Raw genomic sequence first — 18,955 nt, forward strand, 5'->3', positions numbered from 1 at the left:
TTCGTGAGATTCATTCGTTTAATACGGACAACAGGCACAACATTTTATGAATCTTGAGCTGTCAGAATGATTCATATTCTTGGCATGAATAGATTTTTGTCAGTTACATTGCAGCCACTATGCATGAAGTCATGTGACAATCACATTATTGCTAGGTGCAGAGGCATTTCAACTAGTCGCAGTGGGCGGGACTCCCTGTTGAAATTGCGATAGTACAGAAGGGGCTACTTCCCTGTTAGCTTTTTTTGATTTGAATTCTACAAATATCAAATTGACAGTCAGTGATACGTATTTTGAGCATCGTTGTTCAGGCGCAATGGTACGTGCATCAATGTAATGACTGATTTATTGCAGAAGTTGCAGATAAAAGTTAATTGCTGCTGCGCTTGCTTCACGTAAAATGTTATACATAAGGTACCACCAGTAGTTCTAACTATTACACAATGCAATAATACATTTGCTTCTTTCATCACCAACCTGGACTACTCTGTCGCCTATGTTGTCATCGAAACTGATCAAGGAATGCGATGATATGGGTTGACTTTTACTTGTGGGCAGCGGCACAGAAATTGGTCAGATTCTTGATCCACAAACTACACAATTTAAATACATTTGGAGTATTATAATTGGTTGGCTTTCTGTAACCAACAAATACATGTTATCCACAGCGTCATATTGTGGTAATATGTGTCAACACACACAGCTTTGTATTAATAGGCACAACTAGAACAAATGCAGGCTGACTATTATTTTACAGATTCTTGCAGATTTTATGCTAGTTGTCCCAATGTCAACCTACCTGCTAGTCTGAGGATAATACTATCTACGGTTTTCAAATGAATCACTAACTTTCACTTTTGTCCCTTCAAACTGCGGTGGTGTGTGCTGTGGAAACCCTGTCAACCCTAGTTGTGGGGAAATCTAGAGGAGATTGAGTTATTTCTGTGGATTTTACCTTCTCACCAGCAGTGGGCAAATGTGATGGGTGAGTATGCCTACATATAGCCACTCCACTAGGCAAGTCGGTTAAGAACAAATTCTTATTTACAATGATGAGTTAACGACTGAGGATGGATCAACACCAGTGTAGTTCCTCGTTCAGGTGCAGAACGACAGATTTGCACCTTGTCAGGTTGGGGATTAGATCTAGCAACCTTTCAGTTACTGGCGCAACGCTCTCTCCGCTAGGCTACCTGCCGCCCTTCACTGAAAGGTGTGTGTGTGTGCAGCACTTTTCCCCATGTTGTGCCGGATTGGACCAGAGAAATGATTAATTCAGTTGGCCACAGCGGCGGTCCTGAATGCAGTGTTAATTTTTTTTACATTTCAGTAATTTAGCAGACACTGTTATCCAGAGCGACTTAGTTAGTGCATTCCTCTTAAAATGGCTAAGTGGGACAACCACATATCACAGGCATAGAAAGTACATTTTTCCTCAATAGCGTAGCTATCGGTAGAATCAGAGCTGCAAAAACATCTAATATGCAGAGTCGGAAGTTTGATGTTGTCATTGCGTGGAATATGGAACCAAATTCTAAACTTTTGACTACTTTAATAACACAAAGTATTCACTTTTTCCAAAATTTGGTTGTGTAATTTAAAATGCATTAAATTGAGATTGTGCATGACTGGCCTACACACACCCCATAATGTCATAGTGGAATTATGTTTTTAGAAATGTTTACAGATGAATAATTAAAAAGCTGAAATGTATTGAGTCAATAAGTATTCAAAGCCTTTGTTTATGGCAAGCCTAAATAAGTTCAGGAGAAAAACATGTGCTTAACAAGTCATATACGTTGCATGGACTCACTCTATTGAATGATTACCTCATCTCTGTACTCCACACATTATCTGTGAGGTCCCTCAGTCAAGCAGGGGATTTCAAACACAGAATCAACCACAAAGACCAGGGAGGTTTTCCAATGCCTTGCAAAGAAGGGCACCTATTGGTAAATGGGTGAATTGAATATCATTGATATAATATAACATGTAATATCCCTTTGAGCATGGTGAAGTTCATAATTACACTTGAGATAGTGTATCAATACACCCAGTCACTACAACGATATAGACGTCCTTCCTAACTCACAGTTGCCGGAGAGGAAGGAAAGTGCTCACGGATTTCACCAAGAGGCCGAGGGCTTATAAGTAAACATTATACTGTAAGGTTATATTCGGTGCATGCTAACCTGTTGTATTCGGCACGTGACAAATAAGATTTGATTTGACTTTAAAACAGAGTTTAATGGTTGTGATATGAAAAGACTGAGAATGGATCAACACCATTGTCGTTCCTCAAGTCTCATAGCAAAGGGTTTGAATACTTATGTAAATAAGGTATTTCTGTTTTAGTTCTTTAATATATCTGCAAACATTTTTTTTAAACTGTTTTTGAAGAAGGTCCGGGGGGAGGGACCTTGGACCTTCTCCAAAGCAGTTGAGAAGGAAGTGAGGAAATAGGATGTGAGGAATCACAGAAAGACACATTCAGAAAGAGCCCAGGCCTCAGATCCTTCTCACTTCCCCTTATCACCTTGGAGATGGCAGCATGTCCCAGGATGTTGTCGGGTGAGGTGGGCTCTTTGATCCACATGGGTTTGTACTCAGCAGCCTGGTCCCCCAGGTCACCTATGTCCAACCTCTGGTTGGCATCAATCGTCTTAAACAGAGAAGACAATTGGCTGCAGGATGAATTGGTCCAATCAACTGCATTATGTTTACTGCATCCAATAGCATAACAGATTCAATTTACCTGTGTGTTGTTGGGTCCAATCATCTGCCTTATGAGACTCCTCTAGGTCAGCCCCCACCATCACTTTGAACTTGGTCCATCCATCATTTAGTGCAAGACTGTGGGGGCTGACCGAGAGAATGCCATTCACCAGTGAAGTCTCATACGGCAGATGATTGGACCCAACAACACACTGGTAAATCTAATCTGTTACGCCATTGGATGCAGTAAACCTCATAATGCAGAGCACAACTATAGGAACATACACACAGAGAGAGACAGACTGACATAGATACAGTGCCTTCAGAAAGTATTCACACCCCTTGACGTATTCCACATTTTGTTGTTACAGCCTGAATTCAAAATGGATTAAATCGATTTCTTACTCTCACCCATCAACACACAATACCCCATAATGACAAAGTGAAAACATGTTTTTAGATTTGTTTGCAAAGTTTTTGAAAATGAAATATTTAATTTACATAAGTATTCACAACCCTGAGTCAGTACATGTTTGAAGAACCTTTGGCAGTGATTACATCTGAGTCTTTCTGGGTAAGTCTAAGCTTTGCACACCTAGATTGTACAATTATTGATTATAATTCAAGCTCTGTCAAGTTGGTTGTTGCTAGACAGCCATTTAAGTCTTGCCATAGATTTTGTAACTAGGTCACTCAGTAACATTCAATATCGTCTTGGTAAGCAACTTCAGAGTATATTTGGCCTTGTGTTCGAGGTTATTGTCCTGCTGAAAGGTGAATTTGTCTCCCAGTGTCTGTTGAAAAGAAGACCAGGATTTCTCCTGTGCTTATGGCATTTATTTGTATCCTAAAAAACTCCCTAGACCTTGTAGATGACAAGCATACCCATAACAGGAAGCCACCACCATGCTTGAAAATATGAAGAGTGGTACTTAGTGATGTTGTATTGTATTTGCCTCAAACATAATGCTTTGTATTCAGGACAAAGTGAATTTGCCAAATGTTTTGCAGTTTTACTTTAGTCCCTTACTACAAACAGGATGCATCATTTGGAATATTTGTATTATGTAGAGGCTTCCTTTCACTCTGTCACTTACGGTAATATTCCAGCCACAATGACAAAACATTCAATATAACCATGACCCCCGTGATTATAACTAATATTTGACCTGGGGTCAGGAGCTGAAATTAAATCTTTTCCTGTCTTTCTCAGGATGAGCACTTTAAAGTCACGTGATTCAGGACACCCACTACATGCCTCCCAAGGTGTTTTAATCATAATGACCATTTCTGTTGGTCATTGTTCCATCAGGATCCAGGCTACCCCAGTGAGATGTTGGGACTCATCAGTGCAGACACTGATACCCTTCAGAAATGTGGAAGAAGCTCCTGGACCCGTGAGGAATGTGGAGTAGGGTGAAGTTGCCCCTAGAAGTAGATCTTGGGTCCGTTAACAATTTGTGAGGGGAAATTAATAAGGTTATAACTGAGGGAGTGTATGCTGATCCTAGATCTGTACTCTAATGTTCTGTCTCAATAAAGTGTTGTTTAATATTAGAACATGTTTCCAATGCTCTGTGCCAACTAACAAGTCAACTAAATGTATAAATTCTTTATTTACAAAAATCACATGACAAACAAAATACACAATTAAATCTAAAAATAAAGGCAACCGGTCGACTGTACCTGAATATTTAAATCAATTAAAAAGGACAACCACCCATATATTAGTTAATTGAAGCCCATTTAAACTGCCATCTGCATTTTGATGGTGGGGTGGGGATTGTAGTCAACAATCTCAAAGTCTTCTGCACAGAAGTCATCTATTTTCTCAACCGTCCGGAGGAGCTTCAGCTTGGGGAAGGGCCGAATCTCTCTTTGGAGCTGTAAGGGAAGGGTCATCACGTTTAGGCTGCGGCCAGACATTGTCCAAAAACTATAGATTGAGACAATGGTTCTTAAAATGGGAGTCACCCGTTGATGGACAACATTATTACATTGTAGAAAATGGTAAAAATAAAGAACCCTTGAATGTGTAGGTGTGGCCAATCTTAACTGGTACTGTATGCATACATCTCATTGGCTGTAGCATTACACACCCGTCACTGTAGTGTATATCTCAATGTCAAAGTTGCCCGTGTTGCTATATCGGTCATGAACCTACCTGCACTTTGAGGGGTTCGACGTGGTTGCTGTAGATGTGAGCATCTCCCAGAGTGTGCACAAAGTCCCCAGGCTAAAAGGGGAAACAAGGCAAGAAATCTCTTAAATTTACTACACCTCTTATTAAAATATCCTCTTTTAGTCAAATCAAGGGAGGTGTTGAGAGTAGGATATTTAAACCAGTGTCTGCCCCACCTTGAGTCCTGTGATGTGAGCGATCATGTAGGTGAGGAGGGCGTAGCTGGCAATGTTGAAGGGCACTCCCAAGCCCATGTCCCCCGAGCGCTGGTACAGCTGACACGACAGCTCCCCGTCAATGACATAGAACTGGCACAGGGCATGGCAGGGGGGCAGCGCCATGTGGGGCAGGTCTGAACAGCACAGGAGTGGGTGTGAGCGGTACAAACAATCACTGACTGTTAAGTGTGGAATACACATTGAAATCATTACTGCAAATGTAATAATCTAGACCTGTGCAAAATCAGAATGGAATATTTTAGTCAAATACCCTTGGGGTTCCATGCACACATTATGATTCTCCTGTCTTCTGGATTAGTCTTGATAGTGTCAATAACCATCTGTAGTTGGTCCACACCTTGTCCTGTGTAATCTATAAAGTGAAGTATTAGGCAAGAGAATTAAGCACTACAGTTCAAATTGGTTGGATTGAAACAACATAATCCTACAACACCATGTCAGGGTGATGGACCTTTGTGCATGTCGCTGTATTCTGCACCATAGTGCCTCCACTGGAAACCGTACACGGGTCCCAAGTCTCCCTCCTCCCGGTCTGTAAACCCCATTTTGTCCAGGAACTGCCTCGATCCATTTGCATCCCAGATCTTCACCCCTTTCTCGGCGAGCTCCTTGGCATTTGTTGAGCCCTACAGCAAACACACAGAACAAGATCCGTCAATGTCTCTGCCCGATGTATTGGTATGGCCCGCCATCTAGTGGAAACATTAAATTCAATGCATTATAACAGTGACGGCGTTTATGTGCATACAGTATTCCGGATAGCAGCTCATATCGCGCTTAAGATCTTATTCAGGAATATCTGTTTACATGCACATGTGATATCCCGTTCACAAGTATCCCTGAATAAACAATATTCCTAATTGAACTTCATGGGTAAAATGGAACAGAAAACAGAAGTATGGACGGACACTGGCTGTAGGCCTCTAACCTTTCACATGTAGGGAAATATAATATTTACTCTTGCAGAATAATGGATACAACAAATAATCATTTTCTCAGCAACAGTAGTGAAGAAATAATATTGTTCAGCATCTCGAGTTATCTTCCACACTTATGCACAGACTATTTCAACCACATAAAACATGCATCAGACTGTATTTCAACTACATAAAACATGCGTCCCAGATGAACTGAAGTCTTATTAGAAACGTGTTTCATCGTTCTCAGCTTTTAATTTCTTTAAAACCGATCAAACTGATGGCATTGGACATTTTACACAGGTCCAATCTTTCCAGTTTGAGTTGTTGCGTTTTCTCCCGGTTCCTAAACGAAATCGACAACTTCACCGGTGTTAACTAGATTAATGCATTCATTCTATCGATGCATGACATTGTTTTGGTGAGGACTAGTCTTACAAGGCAACAAGTTATGACAGAATAGAAGCTGCATGTATTTAACTATAGTTGACAAACAAATGGCCTAACAAATGTAGTTAATTATTGGGGGTGAAAGTAGCCAGTTTGCATTAAGGTCCCGTATGGAATATCAGAAAAATAAATGGCATTATTAATGGTGGATCTAACTGCACAGGTAGCCTACTTTTTGAAGTGATTTGTTTGACAATCAGATGGAAACGTCACCAGACTGCCAACAGTCTATGGTGTTGTGCGAGGACGTTTGAATCACGGGTGTTCGCATTCTAGGGTGTTGTGTGACGATGGCACGATTTATGCAACCCGAGCCTGCGCAGACCGCGTAAAACAGTAAACCGAATAAGATGTTTACATGAGTTTCCCCGTCTAAAAAGCACCATATCCTAGGCATTTTCTCCTAGTTTTACATAACACGGGAAAGCTTGTATTCCGGTCATTGTTAAGGGGATATGACGTTAATATTAGCCAACTCAAAAAACAGAATACTTGAGTATTCCGAATAATTGCTGGATATTGGGTGTGCATGTAAACGTGGTCACTGGTGCATTATTTCGGGGGACATGGCTTCCTTCTTACTTTGATAAACCACAGTAGTTCTTCGAGAATTCCTTTCCAGAAAACCCTTTTCGTCGTCAGCAAAGGAAACTGATCTGGAATGATAAATGAAAGAAAAAAAAGCTAGTCATTTGAACAGAGGTCCCATACAAAGCCAGTTAAGGTAACGTTCAACTTACGTTGTGCAATTCCCGCCATGGCGGGAAAATTACATGTTTTAATCGTGTATTAACCGTCTACGCACAACTTCCCACACATACTTAACATTAGTTAAATCGACTTACCCCGGAGACTGTATCTCGTTTGTGAACCGAAAACAGAGATGACCCCCGTTCCTGTTCGGTCTCCCTTTCGATGTCCATGTTGCAAAATGTATTCACATTGGTTCAGATACCCGCGTTCATCACAGAAGAGAGAGAACGAACTTTGTCCCACCTGACTATCTGCCTTCTTAGGCTCTTCGTTATTACAAGGTTGCGCTGTGTGTATGTCAGAAGTAGCAGGCATTTTGTTGGTTAGTTTAACAACAACAAAAAATACTGACACAATTCATGCAGTGGAAGCACTGGTTGATTTCTTCTACTCCTATGGTAAATTTAACATTTCCCGGTTTATTTTGGTTTTCCCTCGAAGACACACCTACATAGAAGATATTCCTCCAATCAAGTAAGAGACGAGGGCAAGCGTGCTTCTTGGTTTTACAACTGGACCAATGGGAGATTGGGGAAAAAACGCGCAAAAGGTAATCCCCGCCTCTATATTCCGGGAAGTCATACTTTAACGTCCTTTTTTTGGGGTGGGGAGGGGGGAGCTTTGTGCATTTTCTTTATCAGAAACGAGTGATGTATCAACATAAATATATAAAAATAACCATGGAAATGTTTACAGTCACAGGGGCGGCAGGGTAGCCTAGTGATTAGAGAGCAATGGACTAGTAACCGGAAAGTTGTGAGTTCAAATCCCCTAGCTGACAAACAAATCTGTCGTTCTGCCCCTGAACAGGCAGTTAACCCACTGTTCCCAGGCCGTCATTGAAAAGTAAGAATGTGTTCTTAACTGACTTGCCTGGTTAAATAAAGGTAAAATTAAAAATTTAATTTAATCATCAGTAAAAATGTAAAAGTTGATCAAACACATGTTGCTTACATTTTTTTATTCCATCACTTAGTGTAAAGAGTATAGCTCGTAGCTCGACCAAATGTTGCATACAACCTTAAACATAATGCTCCATTCCAAGGAACTTGTAGACACACAATGGTAAATTGAGGCTTATGAATAGCGCAGCTTGCAAAATCCTCGGATTACTTCATATCTGTGAAAGGATCAGAAACAATGCAGGATACAACCCATTACTTTTGTCATGTATAACTAGCTTGTATGAGACATTTAAATTATAAGGAATTGTCTGGGTACTGTGATCATGGCATGTACGTTTTGCCTAGCTGCAGACTTTATACTTACCTTTGACTGTTTGTAGTGGGCCAGGGCCTCTTGGGCCACATACTGAATGAAGGCAGAGTCCTGCACCTCTAGCTCTGCAGGGACGGAGAGGGTTAATGAAGGAGAGTTCAGGATGTTCAACACCACTCTGGTGTCACCTTTAAACCCGTTATCCCTCACCTGTAGAACCACCTGGAAACATATTTACAACACAGTAATCATGAGAATGATATATATTTTTTTCTAAAGGGCTGAAATCATCATCAACAACATCATCATCAGAGGTACAAAAGGACAACCATTTACGTGTGTACTGTGAACTTACCGCGCTCACACCGAAGATGTACCGAGGACCCAGGGTGCCATTGGTGAGCTGCGTTACCCAGCCATATTTGGCCTCCATGGCGCTGAGCCAGGTGCGTGTGTCATCCGTGTGTTTCTGGACCACCTGCAGCATCTCCTCATACTGCAGACGAGACGTGTTGAGCAGCATGTAGGTCTCCTCCAGCGCAGAGTGGAGTTCCCTAACACTGGGACACTCTGGGGGAACATGATACAGATAAGGGGAGAGTGGGGAGAAATGTAGACATTTCTTACATTCAGCATCAACTCTGTCAAGGGAAATATAGTATTCTTTATAATGAAGATGTCTACATGTATGTCAGGATGTTGTGTATCCCTGGAAAGAATCAGAATGTATGTAAATATTACCACTGGACAGGGTAAGTTAAGCCGCCTACACATTTCTGTACTAAATGTAATATTACCACTACCTTTTAAAACCATGTCTATCTTTCTTTCCCAAACACAAATTCAACACAATCACGTTTTTGTCTGTTAATCATTTTAAGCAGCTATTAACACAGGTTTAACTTTTTAACTTTTTTTTTAAAACACTTTTAAAATAGGCCATGCCCTGTTGTTATCTCATATCCCAGCGATAATGCCTTGCGTTACAACTGAGAAGAAAACACTTCAATTTGCTCAACTTACCATTGGCTCAATTTACCCCAAGGCAAACATTTTGACTATATTAGCCCACACAGTTACAAGGAAGCAATTTCATGCAAGGTTTAGGTACCTCATATTTAAGTTTATAGAGACCACAACTGATCTACAGAACAACCTTTAAATGATCTACTTTGGTTTAGATACAAGCATCACGAAACCTCTAACACAATATATTAATCATACTTGGTGAAAATCAGTTTTTGGACCTAACTTGCTACAACCTTTTCCATGTGGTTTCTTCCTTCACAACTTCCATGACTTGACAACCTCTTCCTAAATATTTGGTGAAATGAAACATTTTGTATATGGTTTCCTAGAAACAAGGGTAGTTCAATTTACCCATTTTGCTCAACTTACCACATTCCCCCCTATAACACTGTGCTTGCTAAACAGTATAGCGTCCTCATCTGTCCCTGTCTTAGCTAATTACACTAGAAAAGCTAGTGATTTGCAAATTGAGACCAACTCTGTTACACAACGGCATGGTCAAACACTTAAGTTAACAGTCTAGAATCTAGACCATAGAACACCATTTCATGGGAATCCCCAAGGGGCGCAATGTGTAATTTGAACCATGTGTTCCAATAGGACAGGAAACCTTTTAATTCAATGAGAGTTCAATAATGATCATCAATATTTACCTTTCACCAAAGTGTCCTGACAGGACTCGCACAGTCTCTGCAGCTGCCAGCACTCTGCTACCTGCCTGCGGAGCTGTCTACAGAGATACATATCTGGGAATGGAACTGGGACCCAGCTCCAGCTAGGGAAGGACTCTGTGTTTTTGGAAAGGGGCACAGCACACAGGAAAACATCATCGGAGCTGTATCAAATTAGAGAGACACCACAATGTGATAACTATAGCACAGAGTTTCTAAACCCAGAGGCCCAACATTGAAAATATTTTGGGAACACTTTGCGAACAGGCTCAACAGACCAATCAGGGGTTTGGGAAGTCAACGGGAGAAAGTATTGGTTGTTATTTTTTCTCTAAATCTAAAGGCACAAACTAGATTCGAGTCAATGTCTTACGTAGCTGAACATTTTATTACTCCAACCTCATGAAAGGGATGAAGGGGTGCCTCTGATTTGATGGCCTGCACATGAGCAGTTCGGTGCGAGAATGACAGTTAGACACGGTGACGTGTTTATGTGCATGAGTTTAGCTAGCCAACATTGCCATGACATCACCTACAAACGCAATCTGGGATTTATATTGGAGGAGCAGTTTCTAGGCATCTTCATACTATACAATCGTTGACTATAGTACTTAAATCTTGAAATCTCAACATTATATAATGGTATATGAAATAGATACTGTATTTCCTGACAAATCTGATAATGATCCAATTTGCCAGTAGTCTGAATGTGTATCGAATGGCTATTATCATTGGATACCTCTCTGCTGCCAAGACTCCTCATCTACAGCCTCCTGCATCTCGTCCAAGACATCTGTCATTGCATCGCTGAAGTCTTCCACTACCGCCCGGCCAAAGTCATATACTTCCTCCAACACATCATCTAGGCCCATGCTGCCAAGGCGGCCCATGCCCATGAAGAAGCCCCCACTAGGGGACTCCTGTGTGGGGAAGAGGGGCTCGGGCTTCAGCTTAGTGGTAAAGGCCACCCAGAAGCCATGGCCAAACTCTTGGTGCATGTTGTTGACCAGCTCTGTGCTCCGGTTGTGCAGGGAGCTCATTTTCCCTTGCATCTGACTGAAGGAGGCATTCAGCCGCACCAGCTCCAGATCTGGATCGTCCGAGTTCTGGGTCTGGTTCAGGTTATCTTGGTTCTGATTGACAACCTGGTCTGGAGTTTCCAGTTGAGAGGATAACCTCCTGAAGAACTCCTCCACCTGTGAGCAGAAGAGAACCAAATACCTAAATGGAGCTGAATTTGTACCAATCTTGGGCCTACTTGATAAGACATGGGTCGATGCAGCCGCGGATGTGTAAGGGGCCTTGAAGGCAGAGATAAAGGCCTTACTTTGAAAGAGAAGGAGGAGAAGCCTCTCCGGCAGGTGGAGGTGTAAAATGTCTTGCACGTGTCTTCCAGGCAGGGTCGACACTCCATAAATGATGTCCTTAGCGAATCATGGCACTGCTCCTCCGCCTTCTGAAGTTTTAGCTCCGCCTCCGTGGCCAGTTGCACTGCCCCCTTCAGTAAAATAAAGAGTAAAGTGTAGTTGCCCTTAGATGCAGATCTTGGGTTCGTTTTGCATATCCCCCCACTAATGGTTAGGCTTGGGAGAGGAGAAGCTGATCCTAGATCTGTATCTAGAGGAAACTTCACTATGGAATAGATCATATTGGGAACTAAAATGCAGCCAAAATGGTAAATTCAATAGCAAACTGGGGTGTTCTTTAGAGGTATTAACAGGCAAGATCAACTGGACTGACTTAATGGAACCACATTTCAATGATCATATGAAAAAGTACTGTGCTGCATTTTAATATAACCATGCCTAATGGTCCTTGTAACCTCTCCATTTCTTCCTGGTTACCTCTGTACTAATCTCTGTCAGTGTGTAGGGTGAATGTGTGGTCAATGAGGAGAGAAAGAGGAGGATGTGCTTTTGAGGCCCCTTCAGCTCAGCGGTCCTCCTAGGCCCTGGCTCACAGTACCCTCCCTTCTGAACGAATGCAGAACACAGACATAAATCTACAGTCAGCCCATTAATCCTGACTGGGCTGTACTCTACGCCCTCCTTAGGTCCACATCCACAACTCACTGTCTGCTTTGTATGAGCTTTTTTTATGAGGCGGGAACTATGCGATGGGTGTCTGTGTGTGGGGAAGTCAGAGCGTTGGTGTCAGTGTGCGGCATGTAGAAGATGGTGAGCCTGTTTGCATCCCAAATGGTACCCTAAACCCTATGCAATACATAGGGAATAGGGTGCCATTTGGGACACAGCCCGTTAGATTCAGGATGATTAATGCTTTTTTGGACTCCAAATCTCTCACCGTGGATTAATTTCTTACAGTGGGGTTTATTTTATTGATGATATAATCAGATATGACGTTATTTATTCATTTGGAGGACATTCTTATCCTCGGGGAAGAGCATAACTTACATATTTGTACATATGCTTAATAGAGTTACATTAACGCAAATTGTCTTGTGCCTTAAATGCTGTGGTGTGTTCAACCAAGTGCTATCTTTCACTGCCTAAATCATATGCAGATAATAATCTGTGATTTGTTATTATCTTGGTACCTTATACATTGCCTTCGGAAAGTATTCAGACCCCTTGACTTTTTCCACATGTTGTAAAGTTAGAGCCTTATTCTAAAAATTTTTTTTTTAATTCCCTTCATCAATCTACACACCCCATAATGACAATGCAAAAACAGTGTTTTTGAAATTGTACTCTACGCCCTCCTTAAGTCCACATCCACAACTCAGTTGTCTGCTTTGTGGTCTCTGTATGACCCTTTTTTTATGAGGCAGAAAATGTGTGATGGGTTTCTGTATGTGGGGAAGTCAGATCTGCAGCATTTGAGGTCCCCAAGAACACAGTGGCCTCCATCATTCTTAAATGGAAGAAGTTTGGAACTTGATTGGAGTCCACCTGTCGAAAATTCATTTGATTGGACATTGGAAAGGCACACACCTGTCTATATAAGGTCCCACAGTTGACAGTGCATGTCAGAGCCAAAACCAAGCCACGAGGTCGAGGAAATTGTCCTTAGAACTCCGAGACAGGATTGTGTCGAGGCACAGATCTGGGGAAGGGTACCAAAACTACAGCGGGATCTGTAGTAACTGCGATACAGTACCTTTTAGACCACTGTGCCACTCGGGAGGCCCTGAAATATCACATTTACATAAGTATTCAGACCCTTTACTCAGTACTTTGTTGAAGAATCTTTGGCAGCGATTACAGCATCGAGTCTTCTTGGGTATAACGATGCAAGAATGAGTTTCACCCATTCTCTCTGTACTTTTCTCCATTCATCTTTGTTTCCTCCGACCCATTGGTGCGGCTGGCCTCCGGGTTAAACGTGTGCGTGGTGTCAAGGAGCAGTGCGGCTTGACAGGGTTGTGTTTCGAGGGACGCACGGCTCTCGACCTTCGCCTCTCCCGAGTACGTACGGGAGTTGCAGCGATGGGATAAGACTGTAACTACCAATTGGATATGACAGAAGTTCTACAAACCTGTTTTTGCTTTGTCATTTCGAGGGTATTGTGTGCGGATTGATGAAAGGGAAAAAAAAACATTTGATCCAGGGCTATGAATACTTTCTGAATGCACTGTATATGTTACTGTATGATGATTTTATGTGCACGGCTTTGTCTGTGAAATGGCTTACCTTCCTCTTGTCGCTACTTTCTTTGAGGGTCTTCATGAGGTGTTCATGCTTCTCTTGGTTCTTCTCCATCACCTCCTTCATCCGCTTCACCCCAAACAAGGCTCTCTTCATCTCCTCGTCAACATAACGCTCACCATCCCTCGACAGCCCTGGACCCAGAACCAACAGAGAAAACATCTGGATATAGGCCAGACGGATTACAGGGACATGTACTCAGAGCATGCGCGGACCAACTGGCATGTGTATTCACGGACATTTTCAACCTCTCCCTGACCGAGTCTCTTATACCTACAGGTTTCAAGCAGACCACCATAATCCTTGTGCCCAAGGAAGCGAAGGTAACCTGCCTAAACGACTACAGCCCCGTAACACTCACGTAGGTAGTCATGAAGTGCTTTGAAAGGCTGATCATGGCTCACACCAACACTATCACCCCAGGAACCCTAGACCCACTTCAATTTGCATAACGCCCCAACAGATCCACAGACGATTCAATCTCAATTGCACTCAACACGGCCTCTTTCCCACCTGGACAAAAACTTCCTGACAGGCCACCCCCCAGGTGGTAAGGGTAGACCACAACACATCTGCCACGCTGATCCTCAACACACAGGCCCCTCAGAGGTGCGTGCTTAGTCCCCTCCTGTACTCCCTGTTCACCCACAACTGCGGCAAGCACGACTCCAACACCATTAAGTTTGCTGAACGACACAATGGTGGTAGGCCTGATCACCGACAACGATGAGACAGCCTATAGGGAGGAGGTCAGAGACCTGGCAGTGTGGTGCCAGGACAACAACCTCTCCCTCAATGTGAGCAACACAAAGGAGATGATCGTGGACTACAGGAAATGGAGGGCCGAACAAGCCCCCATTCACATCGACAGGGCTGTAATGGAACGGGTCGAGAAATACAAGTTCCTTGGTATCCACATCACCAACAAACTATCATGGTCCAAACACACCAAGAAAGTTGTGAAGAGTGCACGACAACAGACTGAAAAGATTTGGCATGGGTCCCCAGATCCTTAAAAAGTTCTACAGCTGCACCATCGAGAGCATCCTGACCGGTTGCATCATTACTTGGTATAGCAACTGCTCGGCATCTGACCGTAAGGCGCTTCAGAGGGTAGGGCGAACAGCCCAGTACATCACTCGGGCCAAGATACCTAACATCCAGGACCTATATACTAGGCGGTGACAGAGGAAGGCCCAAACTCCAGTCACCCAAGTCATAGACTGTTCTCCCTGCTACCTCACGGCAAGCGGTACCAGAGCGCCAAGTCTAGGTCCAAAAGGCTCCTTAACAGCTTCTACCCCCAAGCCATAAGACTGCTGAACAATTGATCAAATGGCCACCCAGACTATTTACATTGACCCCCCCCCCTTTGTTTTTACACTGCTGCTACTCGCTGTTTATCATCTATGCATAGACACTTTACCCCTACCGTCATGCACAAATTACCTCAACTAACCTGTACCCCCTGCACATTGACTCGGTACCGGTACCCCCTGTATATAGCCTCGTTATTGTTATTTATTAATATTTTTTTTATTGTGTTAATATTTACTTCAGTTTATTTGATTAAATACTCTGTTTCTTGAACTGCATTGTTGGTGAAGTGCTTGTAAGTAAGCATTTCAAGGTCTACACCTGTTGGATTCGGCATGTGACAGATACTATTTGATTTGATTTTGATTGCCATTATGTGACACCGATAGTCCTGGTAAAGTATGGTCCTTGCAATGCCAGGGTTGTGGGTTCAAGGAATATGAAAATGTTTGCATGCACTACTGTAAGTCAATTTGGATAAAAGGCTTTGCTGAACATCACATGTTAGATAAAGGTGAAGAAAGTTGCATGTGGTATAGTACATTTCAAAACTCACCCTGGAGAACATCCTCACTCAGTTCTGTGGGAGAGGGGTCGGGGCCACAGTGCAGGACCCCAAGAGATGAAATGTAGAGGGTGAGAATCAGCAGTGCTCTCATCTTCACTGACGTACTCTCACAGGTGCAGCTCTGAAACACAACCGATTGGTTAAATATTAGGACTTGAGGTCAGAGCGATACAGAAAAACGTGCTCTCTTGACTGGCCCCGTAGGTAGGCATGTCACAATGGGGCCGTCGGATGATCGTGGCTCTGCCGGCTGTGGACTATGAATTGGGCTTTAGAGAGACGACTTCTTCTCACGTAACCTTCCTGGAAGTCATTGATTCATCGACAGTTCTGGATCTTCCCTGATCTTCACAGACAAGAGGATTTGAATAGACACCTGACATGACGTAGGGATCCCCTTGTCTGCCACAAGGGGGTGCAAATATCTTAAGCATTCAAAGGATTGGTGAAAAGATGCCAATGATTTCGAAGCCATAAAGGGCAACGGATGGGTACAATCAATAGCTCGATAGACTATTTATGCTTATTGTTCAAATGTTAGAGTTGGGTTATACTTAAAAGATATATGTTCAACTTCACAAAATAAATCATCTGTCTCTCTCCACTGAAATGCAAATTAAGTAACTGAATAGTGGTTGGAAAACGACATGGTAAACTGAATAGCAACCAGGGTTGGGGTCAATTTTGTTTCCATTCCTATCAATTCATGAAGTACACTGAAATTCCAATTCTCTTCTATGCTTTTCAACAAGGAACATTTGGTTTACTTTCTGAATTGGCTGGAATTAAAATGGAATTGACTCCAACCCTGATAGCCACTCAATACTACATAAAAGGTTTTTCCTCCTACTGACAATAATCTCTATTTCAGTATGAGCAAAATATCATCCATAGAAAAGACTGCAACAGCAAAACACATCACAAAACACACCATACCTTTCTCATACCAGAATATCAGTCATCAGTTATTGCCAATACGAACAGATATCCTGCATACCAGCATCCATAGTAGCCTACAAACATGCCTAATTACTTACTCAATACATACCAGAAACCAATCAGAAAGCAAAGCTACAACACGTGATGGGAACATGCTATAGGATGAATGGCACAAACGTACGTTTACCTTGAGAGATGAGAGAAAACAAAAGCAGCAGACTTGGTAGCGCCGTGCGGTCGAGCGTGATGTGTTCGCATGTGTGATGTGTTCCTCCCCAAGGATTTATTCTATTTATATGACTGTAGACAGCAGTCATCTTAGATCCAATTAGCCTATTTGCAATATCGACCATTAAGCCTGCCGTCATCCACACCTCACCTGCACAGCTGACTAGAGATTACCGTTTCAGTGCATACATAACAAAACAAAACAAAACAAAAAATCTGCTTATCTTTTCCAGAGGCCTTCAGAGCCTTTTCTCCACGGGCTACGTGTCTCAGTGAAACTATTTCCACGAATGGCCCATATTCACACTGCAGAGAGAGAAGGCCGACCCATGGCGGACATTGGCACCGAAGTTTGAGTGTTGGCTCTACTCTGAATCTAACCTGTTTGCCATGGCCATCACTCATACACAACCCAGGGCCTCACTGTGGCTCCACGCCAGAAAGACCCAAACTCTAAACCGAACCCCATGGCACGAAGACCTCCTTTCCCTTGGGCCCCGTAATATCCACCATGCATGCAACACCGCTTTCGCTTTTGCATGATTGAAAAATGACTGTGCTCTCTGTCTGTGTGTGTGTGTGTGTGTGAATTGGTCTGTGGGAATGTTGTTTCCTTTTCACTTTCTGACCATTTTTATGTCATCCTCATTATATTAATATCGAGCTCTGGTCCAGGGCCTTGGTGCACGTTCCTTGACTGACTTAATGTACAAATGTGACTTACACCCTGGACCAGAACTAGTCAATATCTAAACTGTATGGTAGCAGGTTGGTAAATGTGGAACACATTTGTATTGACAATATTCCACATTTTGTTGTGTTTAAGCCTGAATTTAAAATGAATTAAATGTACCCATATACACACAAAACTCCATAATGACAAAGTGAAAACATGTTTTAGTACTTTTTGGCAAATTTATTGTAAATGAAATACAGAAGTATCTCATTGGCATAAGTATTCACACCTCTGAGTCAATACATGTTATAATCACCTTTGGCAGCAATCACAGCTGTGAGTCTTTCTGAGTAAGTATCTAAGAGCTATGCATACCTGGATTGTACAATATTTGCACAAAATTCTTCAAGCTGTGTCAAGTTGGTTGTTGATCATTGCTAGACAGCCATTTCAAATAAAATAAAACACAATAGTATTTGTCACATGCCGAATACAACCTTACAGTGAAATGCTTACTTAAAAGCACTTAACCAAGAATGCAGTTTAAGAAACATAAGTGTTAAGAAAGTATTTACTAAAATAAACTGAAATAAAAAATAATTAAGAATCAACAATAAAATAACAGTAGCGAGGCTATATACAGGGGTTACCGGTACAGAGTCAATGTGCGGGGAACAGGTTAGTCAGGGTAATTGATGTAATATGTACATGTAGGTAGAGTTAAAGTGATCATGCATAGATAATAAACATAAATTAGCAGCAGTGCAAAAATGGGGATGGGGGGACAATGTAAATAGTCCGAGTAGTCATTTGATTAGTTGTTTAGGAGTCTTATGGCTTGGGGGTAGAAGCTGTTAAGAAGCCTTTTGGACCTAGACTTGGTGGTCCGGCACCTCTTGCCGTGCGGTAGCAGGGAGAACGGTCTATGACTAGGGTGGCTGGAATCTTTGGCAATTACAATGTTTTTCTTTCTCTGACACCGCCTGGTATAGAGGTCCTGGATGGCAGGAAGCTTGGCCCCATGTGATGTACTGGGCCGTACGCACTACCCTATGTAGTGCCTTTTGGTCGAAGGCCAAGCAGTTGCCATACCAGGCGGTATTGGAACCAGTTAGGATGCTCTCGATGGTGCAGCTGTCAAACTTTTTGAGGATCTGAGGACACATGCCAAATCTTTTCAGTCTCCTGAGGGGGAATAGGTGTTGCTGAGCCCTCTTCACAACTGTCTTGGTGTGTTTGGATCATGATAGTTTGTTGGTGATGTGGACACCAATCAAATTGAAGCTTTCAACCTGCTCCACTACAGCCCCGTTGATGAGAATGGGGGCATGCCCAGTCCTCCTTTTCCTGTAGTCCACAATCATCTCCTTAGTCTTGATCACGT

The 18,955-nt window shown here is 42.5% G+C and overlaps 2 protein-coding genes and 1 long non-coding RNA gene across 3 annotated transcripts; 1 reads left to right on the forward strand and 2 right to left on the reverse strand.

Annotated features, from left to right (window-relative positions):
• Positions 1-211: 211 nt before the first annotated feature.
• On the forward strand, positions 212-4,307 carry LOC135517479 (uncharacterized). Its single transcript, XR_010452033.1, has 3 exons — positions 212-319; positions 910-985; positions 3,929-4,307. It is a non-coding gene; the product is annotated as an uncharacterized LOC135517479 (long non-coding RNA).
• A 5-nt stretch (positions 4,308-4,312) lies between these two features.
• On the reverse strand, positions 4,313-7,683 carry tyms (thymidylate synthetase). The gene is made up of 7 exons (XM_064941805.1): positions 7,349-7,683; positions 7,086-7,159; positions 5,588-5,762; positions 5,387-5,488; positions 5,074-5,249; positions 4,880-4,951; positions 4,313-4,599 (listed from the first exon to the last, which is right to left on the reverse strand). Exons 1-7 carry the CDS (start codon positions 7,569-7,571, stop codon positions 4,462-4,464), a joined length of 960 nt encoding a protein of 319 aa, XP_064797877.1. The 5' UTR covers positions 7,572-7,683; the 3' UTR covers positions 4,313-4,461.
• Positions 7,684-8,370: 687 nt separating this feature from the next.
• LOC135516972 (clusterin-like protein 1) lies at positions 8,371-17,412 on the reverse strand. The gene is made up of 9 exons (XM_064941028.1): positions 17,320-17,412; positions 15,717-15,849; positions 13,829-13,977; positions 11,502-11,672; positions 10,914-11,370; positions 10,157-10,291; positions 8,830-9,044; positions 8,526-8,696; positions 8,371-8,376 (listed from the first exon to the last, which is right to left on the reverse strand). The coding sequence occupies exons 1-9, from the start codon at positions 17,410-17,412 to the stop codon at positions 8,371-8,373; spliced, it is 1,530 nt and encodes a 509-aa protein (XP_064797100.1).
• Positions 17,413-18,955: the final 1,543 nt, after the last annotated feature.

This window comes from Oncorhynchus masou, chromosome 28, assembly GCF_036934945.1.
Source record: "Oncorhynchus masou masou isolate Uvic2021 chromosome 28, UVic_Omas_1.1, whole genome shotgun sequence".
Lineage (NCBI taxonomy): Eukaryota > Metazoa > Chordata > Actinopteri > Salmoniformes > Salmonidae > Oncorhynchus > Oncorhynchus masou.

Excerpts from the sequence above, each read along its gene's own strand:
- tyms (XM_064941805.1), bottom strand. The coding sequence starts at position 7,571 with ATGCCTGCTACTTCTGACATACACACAGCGCAACCTTGTAATAACGAA. Across the intron at positions 5,250-5,386 it reads GTGTGCATGGAACCCCAAGG|ACCTGCCCCACATGGCGCTG; the intron begins GTATTTGACTAA and ends TGTGCTGTTCAG. Across the intron at positions 4,952-5,073 it reads CTCACATCACAGGACTCAAG|CCTGGGGACTTTGTGCACAC; the intron begins GTGGGGCAGACA and ends TTCCCCTTTTAG.
- LOC135516972 (XM_064941028.1), bottom strand. The coding sequence starts at position 17,412 with ATGCATGGTGGATATTACGGGGCCCAAGGGAAAGGAGGTCTTCGTGCC. Across the intron at positions 15,850-17,319 it reads CTTTCTGGCGTGGAGCCACA|AGCTGCACCTGTGAGAGTAC; the intron begins GTGAGGCCCTGG and ends GTTGTGTTTCAG. Across the intron at positions 13,978-15,716 it reads GAGTGAGGATGTTCTCCAGG|GGCTGTCGAGGGATGGTGAG; the intron begins GTGAGTTTTGAA and ends TTCTGGGTCCAG.